A 17,356-nucleotide genomic window follows, 5' to 3' on the forward strand; every position below is an offset into this window, starting at 1 on the left:
ATAATATGTTTCTGTGAATATCCTCCCTTCCTTCCAGCTTACCTCTGGAATTTCTGAATTTGAAAAAGATCATCTGTGTGTGAGTGAGATGCACGGCTTATTTTCCTCTACCACCCCACGTAACATTTCTGCTTCACAACATTATTTCCTTCATCATTTTTGTTATTGTGTACCTCCAAGTCACTTCTGACTTATGGTGATCCTAAGGCTTTCTTGGCAGAATTTGTTCAAAGCAGGTTTGCCTTTGCTTTCCTCTGAGGATGAGAGAGTGACTTGCCAAGTGCAGATTTGAACTCTGGTCTCCCAGTGTCTTAGTCCAACACACAGACCACTACACCACACTGGCTTGTAATGTATATTTATTTTCTCATAGCACAGTTAGGTCTCATGTTTTCATACACGCTGTTTCCATCCAAGTAGGCAGTTGATGTAAGCTGAGGTTCATCTGTAATTGGATGCTGGAAAAGTTCACTTTATTGTAAAATAACAGTGTTTGCATACACTTGTGTAATTCTTCTGTTTTAAAAGAAAAGGCGGGGAAGAGCCCCAGGTCTTCATTAAAGATGTATTATTTATATTCTGTACTCTTCTCGCAGTGTAGGGTTATTTGGTGAGCTGAACTTTTCTAGGCTCAAAAATATTAAAACATGAAAATTCCATTTGCACTCATCAGAGTAGCATAACAGAAACCTCTGTGGGTATTTAATCATTCAGAATAAAGGATTTTCTTTAATTTTTAAACATGTACTTCACTTTATGTTTTATTTAAATTGTTTTAACATTTGCCTAGAAGCCCCTGAAGGATTGAAACTTAGGTTAGATTAAAAATAAACATAAAGAATGCAGTGTGTGGAGGCAAGGCAGGAGAGAAAGCAAGAGATGGAGGATACCATTGAGAACGAAAGCAGACATAGTTATTACAAAGCATTACTTGCAAAAATTATCAGGTTGTACTGTTCCAGTAAGGAAGCCAGAATCATGTTGGTCATATATGTTTCTTCAATATTATGAATATTTAAAGGTGTGCAAGAGAAACTCATAACTAATGTGTAAAACGTGATTTAGTAAAGCTGTTCTCTTGCTAGGAATTTAGAACCACAGGGACAAGGCAGCACTTTCCAGATGTTAATGAGACAGAAAGTGTAGACATGGCTTAGCAAAACAGAGTACAAATCTAGAATAGCGGGAGATGATGAAGACTTGTGGGAAACTGCACATCATGCAGAATAACTTTACTGTCAATACCGTATATTTGCAAGCAACCAGCATGGAAGATCAGAGATCTAAATAAAGTGAGAGAAACTCAAAAGCTGAAAGTGGCAAAAGGGAAGGGGAAAAACCTCAGACAAAAGTTGCATTGAAGTAATAACAGTGATATACAATTGGTTCTTGTAGCACCTTTGAGATTAACTGCACAATAAGTTGTAGCATACGCTTTAATGGACTTGGTCTATTTCCTCAGTAGAGGACTAACACAGGTGTATCTCTAAATAATAATGATAGCTAATAATATTAACATTGCCATTTGTTTGCTTCTACAGGGCCTAGTCCACAACCCACTGAAATTGGTTAGTAGCATCAATAGTTTTTCTGCTTCCTAAATCCCCTTAAGCCCTAGAATATATCTTTCTTTGGGATATCCTTCTCTTACTGAATTTTATAAAGGCCCAATGCACAAATGTAGAATTTTTATTCTGCACTTGAATCAAACAACTCCTTGCTAAAAAGGTGACTTTTTTTCTATTTTGTATTACATTTTTTGAACAAATGCAATGTATTCTTGGTTTCAGTTCTACATGAATTTGTGACTGACTATTTAGAGTTTTCTTGTGTGTGTGCCATCTCCCAGTTGTATCGATATAAGTTAGAGTTGCTAACTTATATCGATTAGCATCTGATGGCATGATTGGGTAAATGTTTGAAGTTTAATTGAATAATAGAGTGACTAAATATACATAGTGTATATGGAAGAGACAGTGGCTTTGAAAAAGTGTGTGCTTTCTTTGTTTTCAGATGATGCATGTGTGTGTTACAGCAGGCACTGTTTTTTGAAGATTTGTGTTTTGTGTGACAGAGCAGGTGGAATGCCTCTTCAAATAGGGTGCCTACCATTTGCATCTTATATATGTGCTTGATTTTAAAATCTTTTAATTTTTAAAAGTTTTTTCCTATTAATTGGTGGTGTTTCTTAAACAAATTAGCTGTTTCTAAAGGATTTATCTTAATAATTAATCTACTAATTAGTAGATCCTGTGACAGTATTTTAAATACATTATCTCTCTAATAAAAATAATGATCCATTTAAGAAAATCTGGCTATGGTGTGGGGCATACATAACTGCAAGGACTAAGATTATTGACTGGCTTTCTAGATTGTTTGTTTGTTTGTTTGTTTGGTACTGCAGAAGGTGTTGCTCTTCAAGGTTTCATCGGGGAGCCAGCGTGACACCTTAGCCTTTGACAGTTGCCCTCCTCTGCATTAAATAAGTCTCTCCCCCCCCGCCTCCGGTGACAGCCATACTATTCATTGAAAATCTATGATGACTGTTATTTTTTCCCCACAGCAAACTGCATTCAGAGAATGAGACAAACACCTCCTCTTGATGAATTGCAGCCTCCACCATATCAAGATGACAGTGGCTCTCCACACCTCTCATGTACACCCTCTGAAGTTGGTGACAGCAAATGTGAATTCTCTCAGTGTAGCAATAGTCCAAGGTGTTCATTTAAGTGCCCAAGTGAAGGTAGTACTGGACATGAAATAGAAAGCTTTCACAACAAAGGATATGAAGAAGATGTACCCAGTGACAGTACTGCTGTCCTAAGTCCTGAGGTAAATGCGTACACCCAAACTGCTCAGTGCAGATGTAGATAATGCAGAATGAAGATAATATAGCTGTAGATCATGTAGTATGGGTTTGATTTTTTTTTTGAAGATGGGCTGTACTGTAACCTACTTCCGTTGCATTTTATGTGTCCCACACCTGCAATTCACAATGGAAGAAAACCCTTCATGCATATCAAGGCCTGCCTTACCATCAGGCAGAGTGAGGCAATTGCCTCAGGCCATGTCTGTTAGGGTTAGCCATGGGATCCTTCAGCCTCCTGGACTCCACCACCATTCCCCTTTGTCACACAACATTTCCTAAATTCCATAAGCTAGCTTGATACTTGAGGTGTATTGGAGGACCTTTTCTTATCACCAGAGTTAAAGTAAGCCTATACAGTAGGCCCTCCGTATCGGTGGAAGCCCTCCTGCAGATACTAAAACATGTGAGACCTCAAGTCCCGTTATTGCAACTTTTGTGTGACTGCATTGGCATGGCCATGCACCACCATTAATAATAATGGATCATCCATGGATACTCCGATCAACAAATGGCTAGCCCACCAATATGGACAGCTGACTATACATGGAATGAGAAGGGGTGCCATTTTGTCTAAGCTGCAAAATGTCTTCAGCCAACCCCAGTGCCAGTGGCAGCTGTTGGCTCTGATGTGATTGGAGCAGTGAATTCACTTGGGGTTTCAGTTTAAACTCTTTTGGAATACCTCAGACTAACCCCCACTGACTTGGAAGACAAAAGTTGCCATTGACTAGTACCAGTGGAGTCTTTTCTTTCAATGCAAATAACAAGTGCAGAGGGTACAATTCAGATGAGACCTACAGTGTGAAAAAAAGTCTTAAAGCTTCCTTGCCTCTTATCTGGGTCCTGAAACGGATCTACCCACACTAAACTGCACAGTATCTTCTGTGTAATTCTGTTCAGTGGCTAATTACATGTATGATATCTTGTGTGGTTTGATTACTAGAAATACAACCTTTAGAATAATTGCTTCTGAGTAACAGGCAATATAATTCTGTGTTTTATTTAAATTTTATTAATTTTTACATTGACCCTGGGGTGAAATTGTGTGTATTTTTAATAGCAAGGTAGAAAATATTACAACACAAACACTCCAACAAGAAACAGCATCAGAGTGCACACTTGAGAGCAGATGTTGGACAGTGTTACGGGTATTTTGTTTCTCACATCATTTATTCTTCTCTTTAATTTTAAAGGATTTGTTGTGTAAATGATTCATCCCCACTTAATCCTCCAACTTCTCATTCGTCGTTCTACTCAACAATGTCCTTGCAGTTTTTCTCAGTTAAAGACTTTAGCTTTGTTTGTTAGGGACCTTTTATCCATGCCTCCTCCTCTCTTTTCTAATTTACCCTCTTTATAAGCTGTAAAAGCTTCTTTCTTCTAGGGGCTGGCTGTCAGCAGGATGTCCTTCCTTGAGTATTCCATTACTTTGTGTGTGGAAAGGGGGGGGAAACGCATTACACAAGCAGGAAGCAATTTCCATATTAATAATTTTATTGAACATGCACAAATGCAGTTATTTATACCAAAGTTTATCAAGAGTAAGAAGTTCAAACTAACCTGTTATAAATTAGTTACTTCTCATTAGTTCCTTCCCTGTATAGTTAGCTAGAGCATTAAATTCACTACTTTTGCAGTGTAAATATAATCCTTTTCATTGCTTTTATGGTAATTCTATTTTTAGTTGGTTGTAATTGGCATTCTTTGCAACTAATTACCTTTTAAATGTAACTTTCCAAACTCTGAGTAGAGTTATAGACTCCAAAGGGGCACACAGATATGTTAGACCTTTCTTTTCCATTTCATTTAGGATCTTTCAGCTCGAGGATCGTCATCACAGCTCCCTAAATCATTTGATCCAGAACCAGAAGCTAAATATGGCACCCTGGATGTGACTTTTGACTATGACTCTCAGGAACAGAAGCTTCTGATAACAGTGACAGCTGTCACAGACATTCCAAATTATAACAGGACAAGTGGAAGTTTATGGCAAGTACACCTGGTTCTTCTTCCTATCAAGAAACAGAGAGCAAAAACCAGCATCCAGCGGGGCCCATGCCCTGTCTTCACTGAGACATTTAAATTTAATCATATTGAGTCTGAGATGATTGGGAATTATGCAGTACGTTTTAGACTCTACAGCATACGTCGTGTAAAAAGAGAGAGGATTCTGGGAGAAAAGATATTTTACTTAACCAAATTAAATCTTCAAGGGAAGATGTCAGTACCGGTGACATTGGAGCCAGCATACAATATTTCCGTGAGTATTAAACCACACAGAATAAGAAGGCAGCATTTTCAACAGCTATGAATAGAGCACTTATTTATGTCAGAGGTGCATATCTTTCAGGCACATTTGATTCTTGCAGCAGGACATTGCTTGGAAATCCATTAAATTTTAGATACCATGCTTAGACTTCCTTTTTAAATATATGTATCTATTGTTACCTCTTTTAGCTTTCCCATGTCCATTAAAACTTTGTTATAAAATGTACATAATGGTGTTCACTAAGAAAGTGTTCTTACCAGCAGTATAAAATGATGTACTGTACTAGGAAACTGGGCAGCTTTATGGCCTGGGCAGCATTATAGCCATTGTATTTCATTAAGAAGGCATCTTGACCAGCAAGTCCTGGTGATTCTTCAAGTTTTCAGATATTTAGTTTGGTTATCCAGCAATGTGGTTTTGCATGCTTCCTCTCCATTAGGGTTTCCGCCTTTTGTGGGATATGCTCTCTTTTGAGTGGCCTGGGATGCACAACAAACATAGTACACTGGAACATTACAGTGCTATGACATCCACATGCATTATCTCTGTCTTGAGTGTGAAAGACATGGATAGGCAGCCTGAATGATTCCTTTTCCAGAATATAAAGAAGGTTACTATGAAGGAAGGGGCAGAGAAATACATGAAGAATCTGCTGTTTTTATGCTTTCCTGAGTGCAGTTGGTGCTTGTTCAAGATAAGCAAACAGTTTGCAAATTATATTTTTGAAGTTTATTTTTAAAAACCTGATCCAATTTAAAACATCCTCTGTGGTTCTCCTTGGATATTTCACACCAGACTTTTCTAACCTGGTACCATATAGATGTGTTGGAATACAATTTTTGTAACCCCTAATCAGCATGGGGGTGGCTTAAGAATGCTGTTTTATACCATGATCCAAAATATGTATTTTGATTTGGTCTGCAGTAGGGATGGAAAAAAATTTCATTGGATTCAACATTCTCAGTGAAACCATAGTTCTCCATCGTTCAGAAGCAAAGTGTCTTGAGATTAATGGGATTCACTACTTTAAAATGCTGGGATTCTAACATATTTCCGTTGTGATTTCTAGCTTTTCTTTTGTGTGGTGAAGGTGAAGTAGAAAAGATTAGAGCGACAGAGAGAGGAAAGGAAGGAGAAAGTAGGCAACAAGTATAGCTAGGAGAAGTGAGACAGAAGGAGAAAGAGGACAGGAAAGAAAGGGTTTTGGAAGGAAGAAAGAAGACAGATCAGCACTCTGCAACAGTTATACTTCAAAATTTGCAGTTGCCCAAATTTTGTAAAACAGTTCACCAATTAAAAAAATTAAACTATGTTAGGCCTGTTTACAAAAAATATGCATTAGGCAAGACTGTACAAAAAATACATATCAGGAGAAATAAGCATTAAAATTCATACACATGTTAACAGAAATTTTAAAGAACCCTCAAGGGTTCATTTCCATTGGTTTATCAAAAATACCGGTAATCATTTTTATGGCTAAGATTCTGTATCACAGGCTGTGATACATAACTTTACAAGGATGGAGTTACCTTGCTGACACAGTATGCAACCATGTTAGAGAATTGTGACAATGCACAAAGGGGCATCATGCAAGATGTCCTGTTGCACAGTGAGGACCCCCATTGCATAAGGAATCACTACACAAGATGTCCTATTGTGCAGTGGGGGGTTCCCACCACACACTGGGAAACAAAGAAAGTTGGGAACATTTTTCCAGCAAGGCACATGACTTTCCACTGCTGTTTTGCCCTGTGGTTCTGTTGGGGGCCATTGCCCTGCTCCTTGTGCTGTTGCGCGTGGGCAGCCTGTCCAACAAAGTGCCCTACCATTGCATATCACAACCTTCAGACAGCAGTCACTTTGCTTGCTTTCCCTGTGCAGTGGTCCTGATAGTGCAGCTACAATAACATTTCCCTCCTGAGATTATGACTGTAGCGCAGTGCTGCATTTCTAAACTGTACAGTCATAAATTTCTTTATGACATCATAAATTCCCAACAGCCTACATCTCTGCTTTTCTTTCGCTTTTGTATTTTTACCTTGAATGATGGACTATTGAATATTAACAATATTAAGAAATTATTTTTTAAATTTTCAAAAAAACCCTGTTCTTTAAAGTCTAGAAACCCTGATGAGAAAGAACTTTTGGAGCTCAGGACTTATTCTGCGCAAAATATTTATATGGCTGTTTTGCTCAGAAAACAGCATTTTCTGCATGGAAAATAATAGTTCAATGCAGAAATGTGCAGAAATTATTCTTTTATGCACAAAAGAAAACTATAATTGGGGATTTATTCTGCATAAAGTTAGCACATGCTTGATTTGCATAGAGAACTGCATTTTCTGCACAGGATCTCATATTTCTGCTTTGAAATATTATTTCTCACACAGAAAATGCTGTTTTCTGTGCAAATTAATCACATGCAAAATTTTACGAAGAACAAATTCCCACTCACAGCTTTTTTCGGCACATAAAGCAACATTTTGTGCACCAGAATTAATAGTTCTGCATTGAAATCTTATTGTCCATGCAGAAAATACTGTCTTCTGCACAAAACAACCACAAGCAAATTTTGCACAGGGTAAGTCTCGAATTGCCAATAGCATTTGCAAATAATTTGCATGGCTTTTGAAAACTTTCTTGCAGTGGAAAGGAAATTGTTGAAATTACTTGTTGTTACCTTTGAGAAGAAATTTAGTGAAGAATAACATCCCTATTGAATTTAGTTTTCTGTCTTGATTCCTTTTTGTTTCACACAGTATATGTATAGACATATAATCGCTCCTTAAAGTTTTAGCTATTTATCCTGTTGTCTGTTGGTGTTTGAGTCTCAACTACTGGTAATCCTGACTTTAGCTTCATGATTACCACTATAATTCTTGACTTTGTTATAGTTTTCCTGCCCTTAGTCAGAAGGTCTGTAGAAAATTCAAATTATCTCCTTGTTCATAGCTTTTCTCTTTAAATTGGTTTAATTATTACAAAAGGAAAAATAGATAATTCGGACAAATTTTAGCAAGCAGGTGACATGAAATGACTTTCTGTACAATCCTTGTGTGCCGACTCAGAAGTAAGTTCCATATATATATATATATAGGATTATAGCTTCAATTGGGTGGAATAGTACTGTAGGTCAAAACTAATTAATTTGTTTCTGATTCCAGTTTCATCTATTCACTGTATGAACAGTAGATCTTGATTTTTAGCAACCAACTTGTAAAGCAAATTTTCTTAGTACTTTCTAAAAATATTATCTGTGAATTGCTATTCTTTACTACTCTTTGCTATAATGCAGCATTTCTTAAGATGTGGTTGGTTTAACAATATTCAAAAAACTCATAGATAAGACTGATTTGTTTCAACCTATGTGTAGTATCAAGGCCTTTTTCGTGGGTGATACAAAATCATAAAGGAACAACATGTACCTACATACTATCTAATTGAATAAAATCATTATTGCATTTGTAAATTTCTTTTAGTTGTACACACCTACTTGGAAGCAAACATTAGAGCTCTCAAATTTTCAGATCATTTACTGGACAAATAAAGAACATGAACAGAAGCTTAAGGCTTTTTATATCTTGTGTTATCCTTTTATTATTTTATATAACTCTCTGAAGAAGGCCTTAAGAATATTTATAGGCTGAAATATATCAGGCTTTTCTACCAATAAAACAACCATCCTGTCAGCATCCTGAAACGTATCTCTTGTTTCTTCCGTGGAATCCATTGAACTCTTACCAGTTTTTGCATTTTCAGATGCACTTGGGAAAACTACCTCTGGTCCTCAGTGATGTAATAATAAATTTTGAACTAGAGATATTCATCAGAATACACCTGAGCCACACTTGCAAGGATAATAATAATAATAATACAACTGCAATCAGTGAACCAATTTTGCTCCTTTTCATGTCTGCCAGCAGTAGGTCCTTTGTGAAGTTATTGGGTTTTAACTGTACATTCAAGATAAAGCCAGACCTAAATACAGCGCGCCCATGCCATACACGGGTGCACCATATGCGGCTTTAACCTTGCGCGGAAGGTTAAGCTGTCGGGATGAATGGCGCGTGTGCCGTGCCGCTCCGAATGCGGAAGCGCTTCCCCATTGCAACCAATGGGGTTTGAGCTTACGCTTTCCCCCCATACTGTATTTTTTATTACAATGGGTTAGTACAATATACTGCTTTTAAGAAAAAAGAGTCTTGAAAAAATGTGAAGTCAAAGGTATTCATTCATCAGTCTGGTGGGAAAATTCCTATGCTAGACTCCTTGTTGTGTCATACGCATATGTAGGTTCCCTTATACATGTGGTTGTACTTTTTGGCCATGTGCAATGGGTATATTCATTCACAGTTGCATAATTAGAGTTAGACAAATCCAGCTATAGCAAAAGGGATCAAATCCATCTAGGGTAGAACTATTTAAACAATTGGATTATGTATATGTTGACTCACTATTCAGCAACTGATTTAGTGGGTCTACTCTAGTTGGAATTAACCAATAGAATTCAAGCCTTGTAGTTGCATTTTCATGGATGGTGCATTCCTCACTGGCTCCGCTGTGCTACAGTCGACCCTCTGCATCCACTGATTCTACGGATTCCACAGCATGAAAATATTCAAAAAATGTATGAATTCTATAAAGCAAACCTTTATTTTGCCATTTTATAGGTCGGACACCATTTTACTATCCATTATGTTTAATGGGACTTGAACATCCACAGATTTTGTAATTCACAGGGGGTCCTGGAACCAAACCCCAGCAGATACTAATGGCCCACTGTACATTCACTAGTATTGTAAAATTAAGCACTGTACATTCTCCATCGTATAACCTCTCAATAAGCAAGAAATGTATGCAGTTGGTTGCACAGTGTTGCTGCTCATGAGAAAGATGATGTAGCATAACTATTGTATAACTCACTGAGTGTAAATTTACACCTTCCAAGCATAATGTATGATTTCTGCCAAAATATTTTCTAATATGTTTGGCATGCAGCTCTCAGGAACAATATTGTTACTGTTATTGCTTAGTGAAGAGTAAAATAGGTAAAGTCATATATTACCATCTATACTCATCTGTAAGTCGAAAAATTTAAACTACAAAATTGACCCCAAAAAACCTAGGTCCACTTATACACGAGTCAGTATGGTAATAAGATGGCAGGACGAGGGAGCGTTGTCTCCCTAAGCCTCTTCCCAGCCCGGTTGCTGCCAGAGGGGGCAGCTGGACTGGGAAGATGCAAGAAGAGCAAATGTTTCCTCCCCAAGCCATTTCCCAGCCCAGTTATCTCTGGAGGCAAGACGCAAGAAGAATGAGCAGGACATCCTTTACATCCTTGGTTACATGCCCTTCAGTTTTACCCTCGACGTATCCACAGGTCATATTAAAATCCAGATTTTTGTCCCTAAAACCTACTCTCGACTTATTCACGAGGTTGACCTATACACGAGTATATACGGTAAGTCAGATTTTCTTACAATAACAGCAGCATTTAACAAAAGCTGATTGTATAGAATTTTCCTGTGGCTGAGTAAGATGGTTCACTTTCTTATCACTCACTATGCTGATGTTATAAAGCATTAAAAGATATCTAATGAAAATATTCAGGAAATCGCTTGAACCTCATGCCTGATGTAAAAGGGCAGAACTCTTTAACTTTTCATTGTATCAGAGATTCTGAGGAATCTCATATGTTCTCTGAAAAAAGCAGGTGGCTTTACTTTGTTGGAAAGAAGGAAAGGAAAAAAGGAAGAGAGGGAGGGAGGGAAATAAAATTAAGGGTGAACTCTGTGATTGACTTATCCACAATCATTATCTTTCTGGCAAATCATTTCTTTAAGGAAATGATGGCCTAAATCCATTTGCAAGTCCTAATAGAATAGAGCCATATTAATCCATTGATGGATAGCTCCATTGATTGTATCAAATTTCCATTGGCTCATAGGGATTTATTCTAATAACAATTTTCGCCAGTAAATCTTATTATCCTACTCCTTACTTAATATCACCTGTGGGTTAGGTCTGAACTTTGACCCCCACAAACCTCTTCCATATACAGAAGGTTTGTGATACAAAGAGGATGCAGTTTTCAACCATTCTTCCCTCTGCCTTGAAGTTCCAAGATACTATAGGTTGTAGGAGGGGGATCAGAAAAATGGTCATTTGCAATGTCTTTGCAGTACAGTTAGAAGGCCTGCTCAGGTGGAACTATGCCAGGAGCAGAAGTAAACTCTGGTTCCAACATCATACTTTTTTGTGGCCAGTAATGTGAAGAACAGGTGAAACTAAATCACACTGTTTGTGAATGCCTTTGCAGAGAAGCAGGAGAACAACTTCTGTGTGACTCAAGAAATTTAGATAAATGAATGAGCACATCTCCTTTCAGAATATTATATGATTTGTGGGTAAAACTTTACCTATTACTTATTGGTAAAATGCTTTCTTTATACCACCAAAAATTAGGTTTCCACAAAAAATAGTGATTGTAATGCCTTTTATATATCCCTAATAATTATTCTACAAAGGTTGCCAAAACCCCATGAGATGGCTGTCATTTTGTTAAGAATACAATCCAGATGTGCATCGACTGCTTCAAGTCAGAGGTTTCTGTGGGCTTAGATGTACTGAGCTCTGTGCTGGATTGTGATATCTGGATTTAGATCCCTTTGGATTTCAAAAGTTTTCCATTAATACTTTTTTCAGTCTGTAGTCACAAGGTGAAAATTGTTTTACACGCAGCACTGTTAAGACACTAATGGAGATTATACAATGGGTATCTAGGTGATAATTGTAATGCACATTCCAGGTGAATTAAATAATTTATCATCTCATTTTCCCTCATTTTTATTAGAAGATTTATGAAGACAATGCATATCAAGTCTCAAATGAAGAAAATGACTCTAGAGTCCCATTCTTACCTCACTGAATGCCTATTGAGGAAGCTGGAGCACTGCTTTGGCGGAATATATCAATTTTGTTTTGTCATTTCAGTTTGCGCGTATATTATTTAGTATAGCTAAAGTTTGGGAACAAAGCTGATCTGTGAATAGAGTGATACTTTTGTTCTTAGAATAATTTGCTGTGCATATATTTTCAATATCATTTACAGTTTCAGGAAGGAAATTTGATGTAACTTTATAGACTCTGTGGTACTAAATTAAGGCGGTGTGTATTTTTTAAAAAAAAGTTTTTAATCTCTTGATTATAGTCAATAAAGGAATTACATTTTTAATTTGATTTTACTTCAACTATTTTTCTTTTTCTTTCTTCTTATGAAAGAAAGTTTTTTAAATAGTGCATCTACCAGTTTACTCTTTTGAGTCTGAAAAGAAATTGTGGGAAAAGGCCTTTCAGACGTTGTTTGAACTATATATATTTTAAACAACGTGAGTATTTTGCCTTGAAACCCACCGGGTGACCTTGGGCAAGTCACATGCTCTCAGCCTCAAGGAAGGGCAATGGCAAACCTCCTCTGAACAAATTTGCCAAGAAAACGCCATGAGAGGGTCACCTTAGAGTCGCCATGTTAGAAATAACTTGAAGGCACATAACAATAACAACAAAGTGTTTTGCAGTGCAATCCTATACTTATCCATTCAGAGATGAGTCCCACTGAGTTCCCTGTAACTTGTTCCTGAATAAGTGAATATAGGACTACAGCCCTACAAAAAAGAGTGGGCTTTTCCAAATTGGCCAAAAGCCTCAGGATTTGGCAGGAGTTATAACTTGTTGTTGTTGTGTGCCTTCAAGTTGTTTCCAATGTATGGTTTTTTGAGGCTGAGAGTATGTCTTTCCCAAGGTCATCCACTAGGTTTCCATTGCTGAGCAGGAATTAATTTATTAATTTTTTTCTGAGTATCTGTACATCTTTTCTTGTCAGAGTGTTTATATCATGAATTTCAGGTACTAACTGCAACTCTTTATTCCCACTGCAGGGTGGGGTTTTTCTTGTCTGTATTAGAGGCTGTTGTGAATATCACATGTCTGTATCCATAGTACTGGTTCCTCCCTTTATATTTGTAGAGATTCCCACTGGTAATCGTTTCGAATAGGGATGTAACCTTTGTCACTGGGGTTTCTTGCTAACTTCCATCATTACATTTCCAGTTACAAGACTGAATGTTTCTTTTTTCACTCTTCTTTTTAGAGTTGTCATGTTAAAGGGGTACAACCTGATCTCACTTCAGCACTGAGTATACAAATCTCCCTTTTAAAAAATCAAGTTGAATAGACAGGGATACTAGTACAGTGGATACCAGGGGAGGTATTGAGTTAATGGAGAATACAGGGGAGGTATTAGGTTCATAAGGGATGTGGTGGCTTAGGGGTTAAGAGGCCAATTCTGATGATCGGAAGATCAGAAGGTTGGCAGTTCGAGGCCTGAGTTCTGCATGATGGGGTCACTAATCCCTGCTTCTGCCACCCTAGCAGTTTGAAAGCATGCAAATGCAAGTCGATCGATAGGTACCACTTAAGTGGGAAGGTAACAGCGTTCAGTGCAGTCATGCTGACCACATGATCACCAGAGCAGTCTTTGGACAATGCTGGCTCTTTGGCTTAGAAACGGAGATGAGCACCGCCCCATAGTCGATTACAACTAGACATTCATGTCAAGGGACTACCTTTACCTTTATTAGGTTCATAGTGGAGGTGACAGGAGAGAAATGTGACAAGGGAGAGAAAAATTGTTGAAAGAAAACATCCAGATTGAGGATGATGGGTCAACCAGCAACAAACTAGGGCCAAAACCCTGGTATGTTTGAGGAGGCAGGGTGGCTGGATGTAGGAACTGCAACAAGCATTACAAGGCATGAAAAATCTGACAGAGAACAATCAATGAGAGTGGAGCTAAAAGAAGTTTATGTGTACACCATAGATTCTCACTTGCTTCTGCCCTTTCCAGAATATCTACATACTACAAACTACATACTATAATACTATACACTATACATACTATAAAGAGCTGTCTTACCCCTCTTACCCAATTGATTTTTAAAAAGTGAATGTTCCAAGGTACCAGGAAGCCCTGTGCTAACAAGCTTAAAAGGAAGAAAGTCCTCACAGCTCCAGAAGACTCCAAAAATGATCAGGTCTCAAGGACACTCTTGCCACTCTGTTTGGAGTCACTACCTGTAGTCTCTCTTGTCAGCACAGAAGAACAAATGCTTGTCATACATCCTCCAGTAACAGAGTAGGTTGAGAAGGCAGTGGTTGCTTCTAGACTCACACTGAAATAGGGAAAAAAATTAACTGGAACCTGGGTGTATTTTCCAGTAGCTAAGGAGAAACCAAAGAAACAGACAGGTTTATCCTTAGCCCTCCTGTCAGTGGTCCAGTTTTGCAAGATCGCTGCAGATTTCAAAGGGTCCTCACTGTGAAGCTGGAATACAGTTAGTGGACTTCCACAAATGTCAGGAACATCTGCTGGGTGGGGTGAAACTGAAATAAAGAGATTGCTCAGAACAATAAGAGTTGTTTAGTCTGAGGGGTGTCCTTGAACATTGTTCTCTGAATTCTCTCCATGAGGTATGACTGCAACCTGGACAACTAAAGGGACTCCCAACCATATAGTACTGATGTGCAGATCCCCGATACCTTAAATCGGGGTTGTTTTTAGCCTTGCCTTGTTGCATCCTACTGATTGGAGTCACACCTTGTCTCAGTTCACTTCTCTAAACAGAGTTGAGAAAACCTTGTTTGCAGTTGTGGGACTGAGGACATCCAAGAATTGGATTAATCATAGCATGTTATTGACTTGAAAAAGTTAAACATTCAGCAGTTTTAAAAGAATGAAGTTTTGCTTCAGTTTTATTCGTTATTTTTTTCATAAGATTCTGCCCCCAAATATCTCTTTGCTTCACAGATGATCAATGCTGTTATGGCCTGGAATTGACTGCCCATAGAGTAGATTGTCTACTAACACTTATTATTATTATTATTATTATTATTATTAACCTTTATTTATGAAGCGCTGTAAATTTACACAGTGCTGTACATGCAATCTTTTTAGTTAGACGGTTCCCTGCCCTCGGGCTTACAATCTGAAAAGACATGACACAGAAAGAGAAGGGAGTGGTGGAGGGAAAGGGTAAGAGGTCCAGCAGTTCCGCTCTACCTCCAAGGCCTGGACCAAGGTAGATGGACTGGAGGGAGAGCTTGGCTTCATAATGGATAGTTAATCATTTTCCAGGGAAAATACATACTCTCAAGTAGAATAATACATATAAAATACATAGCAATACAGGAAATGATTCGATAAAACAGACAACAAAAGAACAACAAAAAGCAAGTGACAATTATGCAGTGCCTGGGAAGGCTTCTCTGAACAGGATGGTTTTCAACTCCGTTTTGAAGCTGGTTAAAGAAGTGATGACTCTTGCTTGTTGGGGAAGAATGTTCCAGGAGTGAGGGGCAGCAAGTGAAAAGGGGCGAATCCGGGATGGGGCAGAGGAAATCCTGGGCTGAGACAGCAGACCTTGACTACCAGAACGGAGGGCCCTAGTGGGAAGGTGAGGAGAAAGAAGGTCTGATAAGTAAGGAGGTGCCAGTCCATGGAGGGCTTTAAATGTCGACAGCAGGAGCTTATACTGAATGCGGAAAGGGAGGGGGAGCCAGTGAAGGGAAGCCAACACAGGAGAGATATGGTCAGAGCGGTGAGTGGAAGTGATAATGCGTGCAGCTGAATGCTGGACAGAGATTAAAGGACGGGGGTGAGAAAGAGGAAGCCCAGCCAGGAGGACGTTACAGTAATCAAGTCGTGAGATCACTAGGGCATGGACCAGGATCTTGGCAGTAGAGGCGGAGAGATATGGTCGGATTTTGGCAATATTGTACAAAAAGAATCTACAAGCCTTGGCTGTGGTCTGGATCTGAGGGATACACGACAGAGAAGAGTCGAAGATAAAACCAAGACTGCGGGCTTGCTGGACTGGTTGAATAGAAATGTTGTCCACAGAGACAGAAAAGGAGTGTTGAAGGGTGGGCTTAGGAGGAAAGACAAGAAGCTCTGTCTTGGACATGTTGAGCTTCAAACGCCAATGGCACATCCACTGCGAGACAGCTGTGAGGCAAGACGAAACTTGCTGTTCAAGCCTTGGAGAAAGGTCAGGGGTGGAAAGATACAGCTGGGTGTCATCGGCATACAGATGGTAGGAAAAGCCAAGAGAGCTAAAGAGTTTTCCTAAGGACAGTGTGTAGAGAGAAAACAGAAGGGGACCCAGAACAGAGCCTTGGGGGACTTCAATAGATAAGGGAACAGGAGAAGAAGTCTGGCCCCCCTGCAACTACTGCAAAAGATCTGCCAGACAAGTAAGATCTAAACCAGTCGAGAACAGAGTCTGAGAACCCAAGGTCAGAAAGTATATCAACTAGAAGACAGTGATCAACAGTGTCAAAGGCAGCAGACAAATCAAGAAGGATGAGTACAGAGTAAAGGCCATTAGCCTTGGCCTGTAAAAGGTCATTCGAAATCTTAGTGAGAGCTGTCTCTGTGGAATGCCTTTGACGGAAACCAGACTGAAAGGGATCGAGTATGGAGTTAGCTTCAAGAAACTCAAGACAGCGTGAATAAACAACCCATTCCAAAACCTTAGAAAGAAAGGGAAGAAGAGAAATCGGACAATAGCTAGACAAAGAGGAGGGGTCAAGAGAAGGTTTTTCAGAATTGGGGAAATGAGAGCATGTTTGAAGTCCGAAGGGAAGGAGCCTGTAGAGAGAGAGAGAGAGAGATTGAAGATATGTAGAAGCAAGGGCAGAAAGGAGGGAGCTATAGAGATTAGAAGAGGAGTAGGAATTGGATCAAGAGGACAGGTTGCAGGTTTGGAAGAGTTCAGAAGTGTAGAGAGTTCATCCAAAGAGGCAGGAGGAAACACAGAAAATTTGTTAGGCGAGGGCGATAGAAGATTAAGAGCAGAAGAATCGGGGGGGACTATCTCAGAGCGAATAGTGGAAATCTCGAAATAATTAGCAAAGTCATTAGGAGAGAATGATGAAGAGACAGGAGGAGAGGGAGGTTTAAGCAAAGTGTTGAAGGCGGAGAACAAACGCTGCGGGCGCCTCTCATTGGCGGAGATCAATGATTTGTAATAATTCTGTTTTGCCATAGAGAGGGCGTGTGAGAAGGAAGAAAGAACAAATTTGAAATGGATAAAATCAGCCCACTCTTTGGACTTTCTCCAAAGACGTTCAGCCACTCTAGAGCAGGACTGGAGAAACTT

The 17,356-nt window shown here is 38.9% G+C and overlaps 1 protein-coding gene across 1 annotated transcript in view; it reads left to right on the forward strand.

The window, feature by feature from the left end:
* SYT14 (synaptotagmin 14) overlaps positions 1-17,356 on the forward strand; it is a 120,774-nt gene that overhangs the window by 84,964 nt on the left and 18,454 nt on the right. The window contains 2 exon segments of the mRNA XM_042462833.1: positions 2,564-2,832; positions 4,680-5,129. Of these exon segments, the coding sequence (XP_042318767.1) occupies positions 2,564-2,832; positions 4,680-5,129 (719 nt within the window).

Source organism: Sceloporus undulatus, chromosome 1 (genome assembly GCF_019175285.1).
Source record: "Sceloporus undulatus isolate JIND9_A2432 ecotype Alabama chromosome 1, SceUnd_v1.1, whole genome shotgun sequence".
Classification (NCBI taxonomy): Eukaryota; Metazoa; Chordata; class Lepidosauria; order Squamata; family Phrynosomatidae; genus Sceloporus; species Sceloporus undulatus.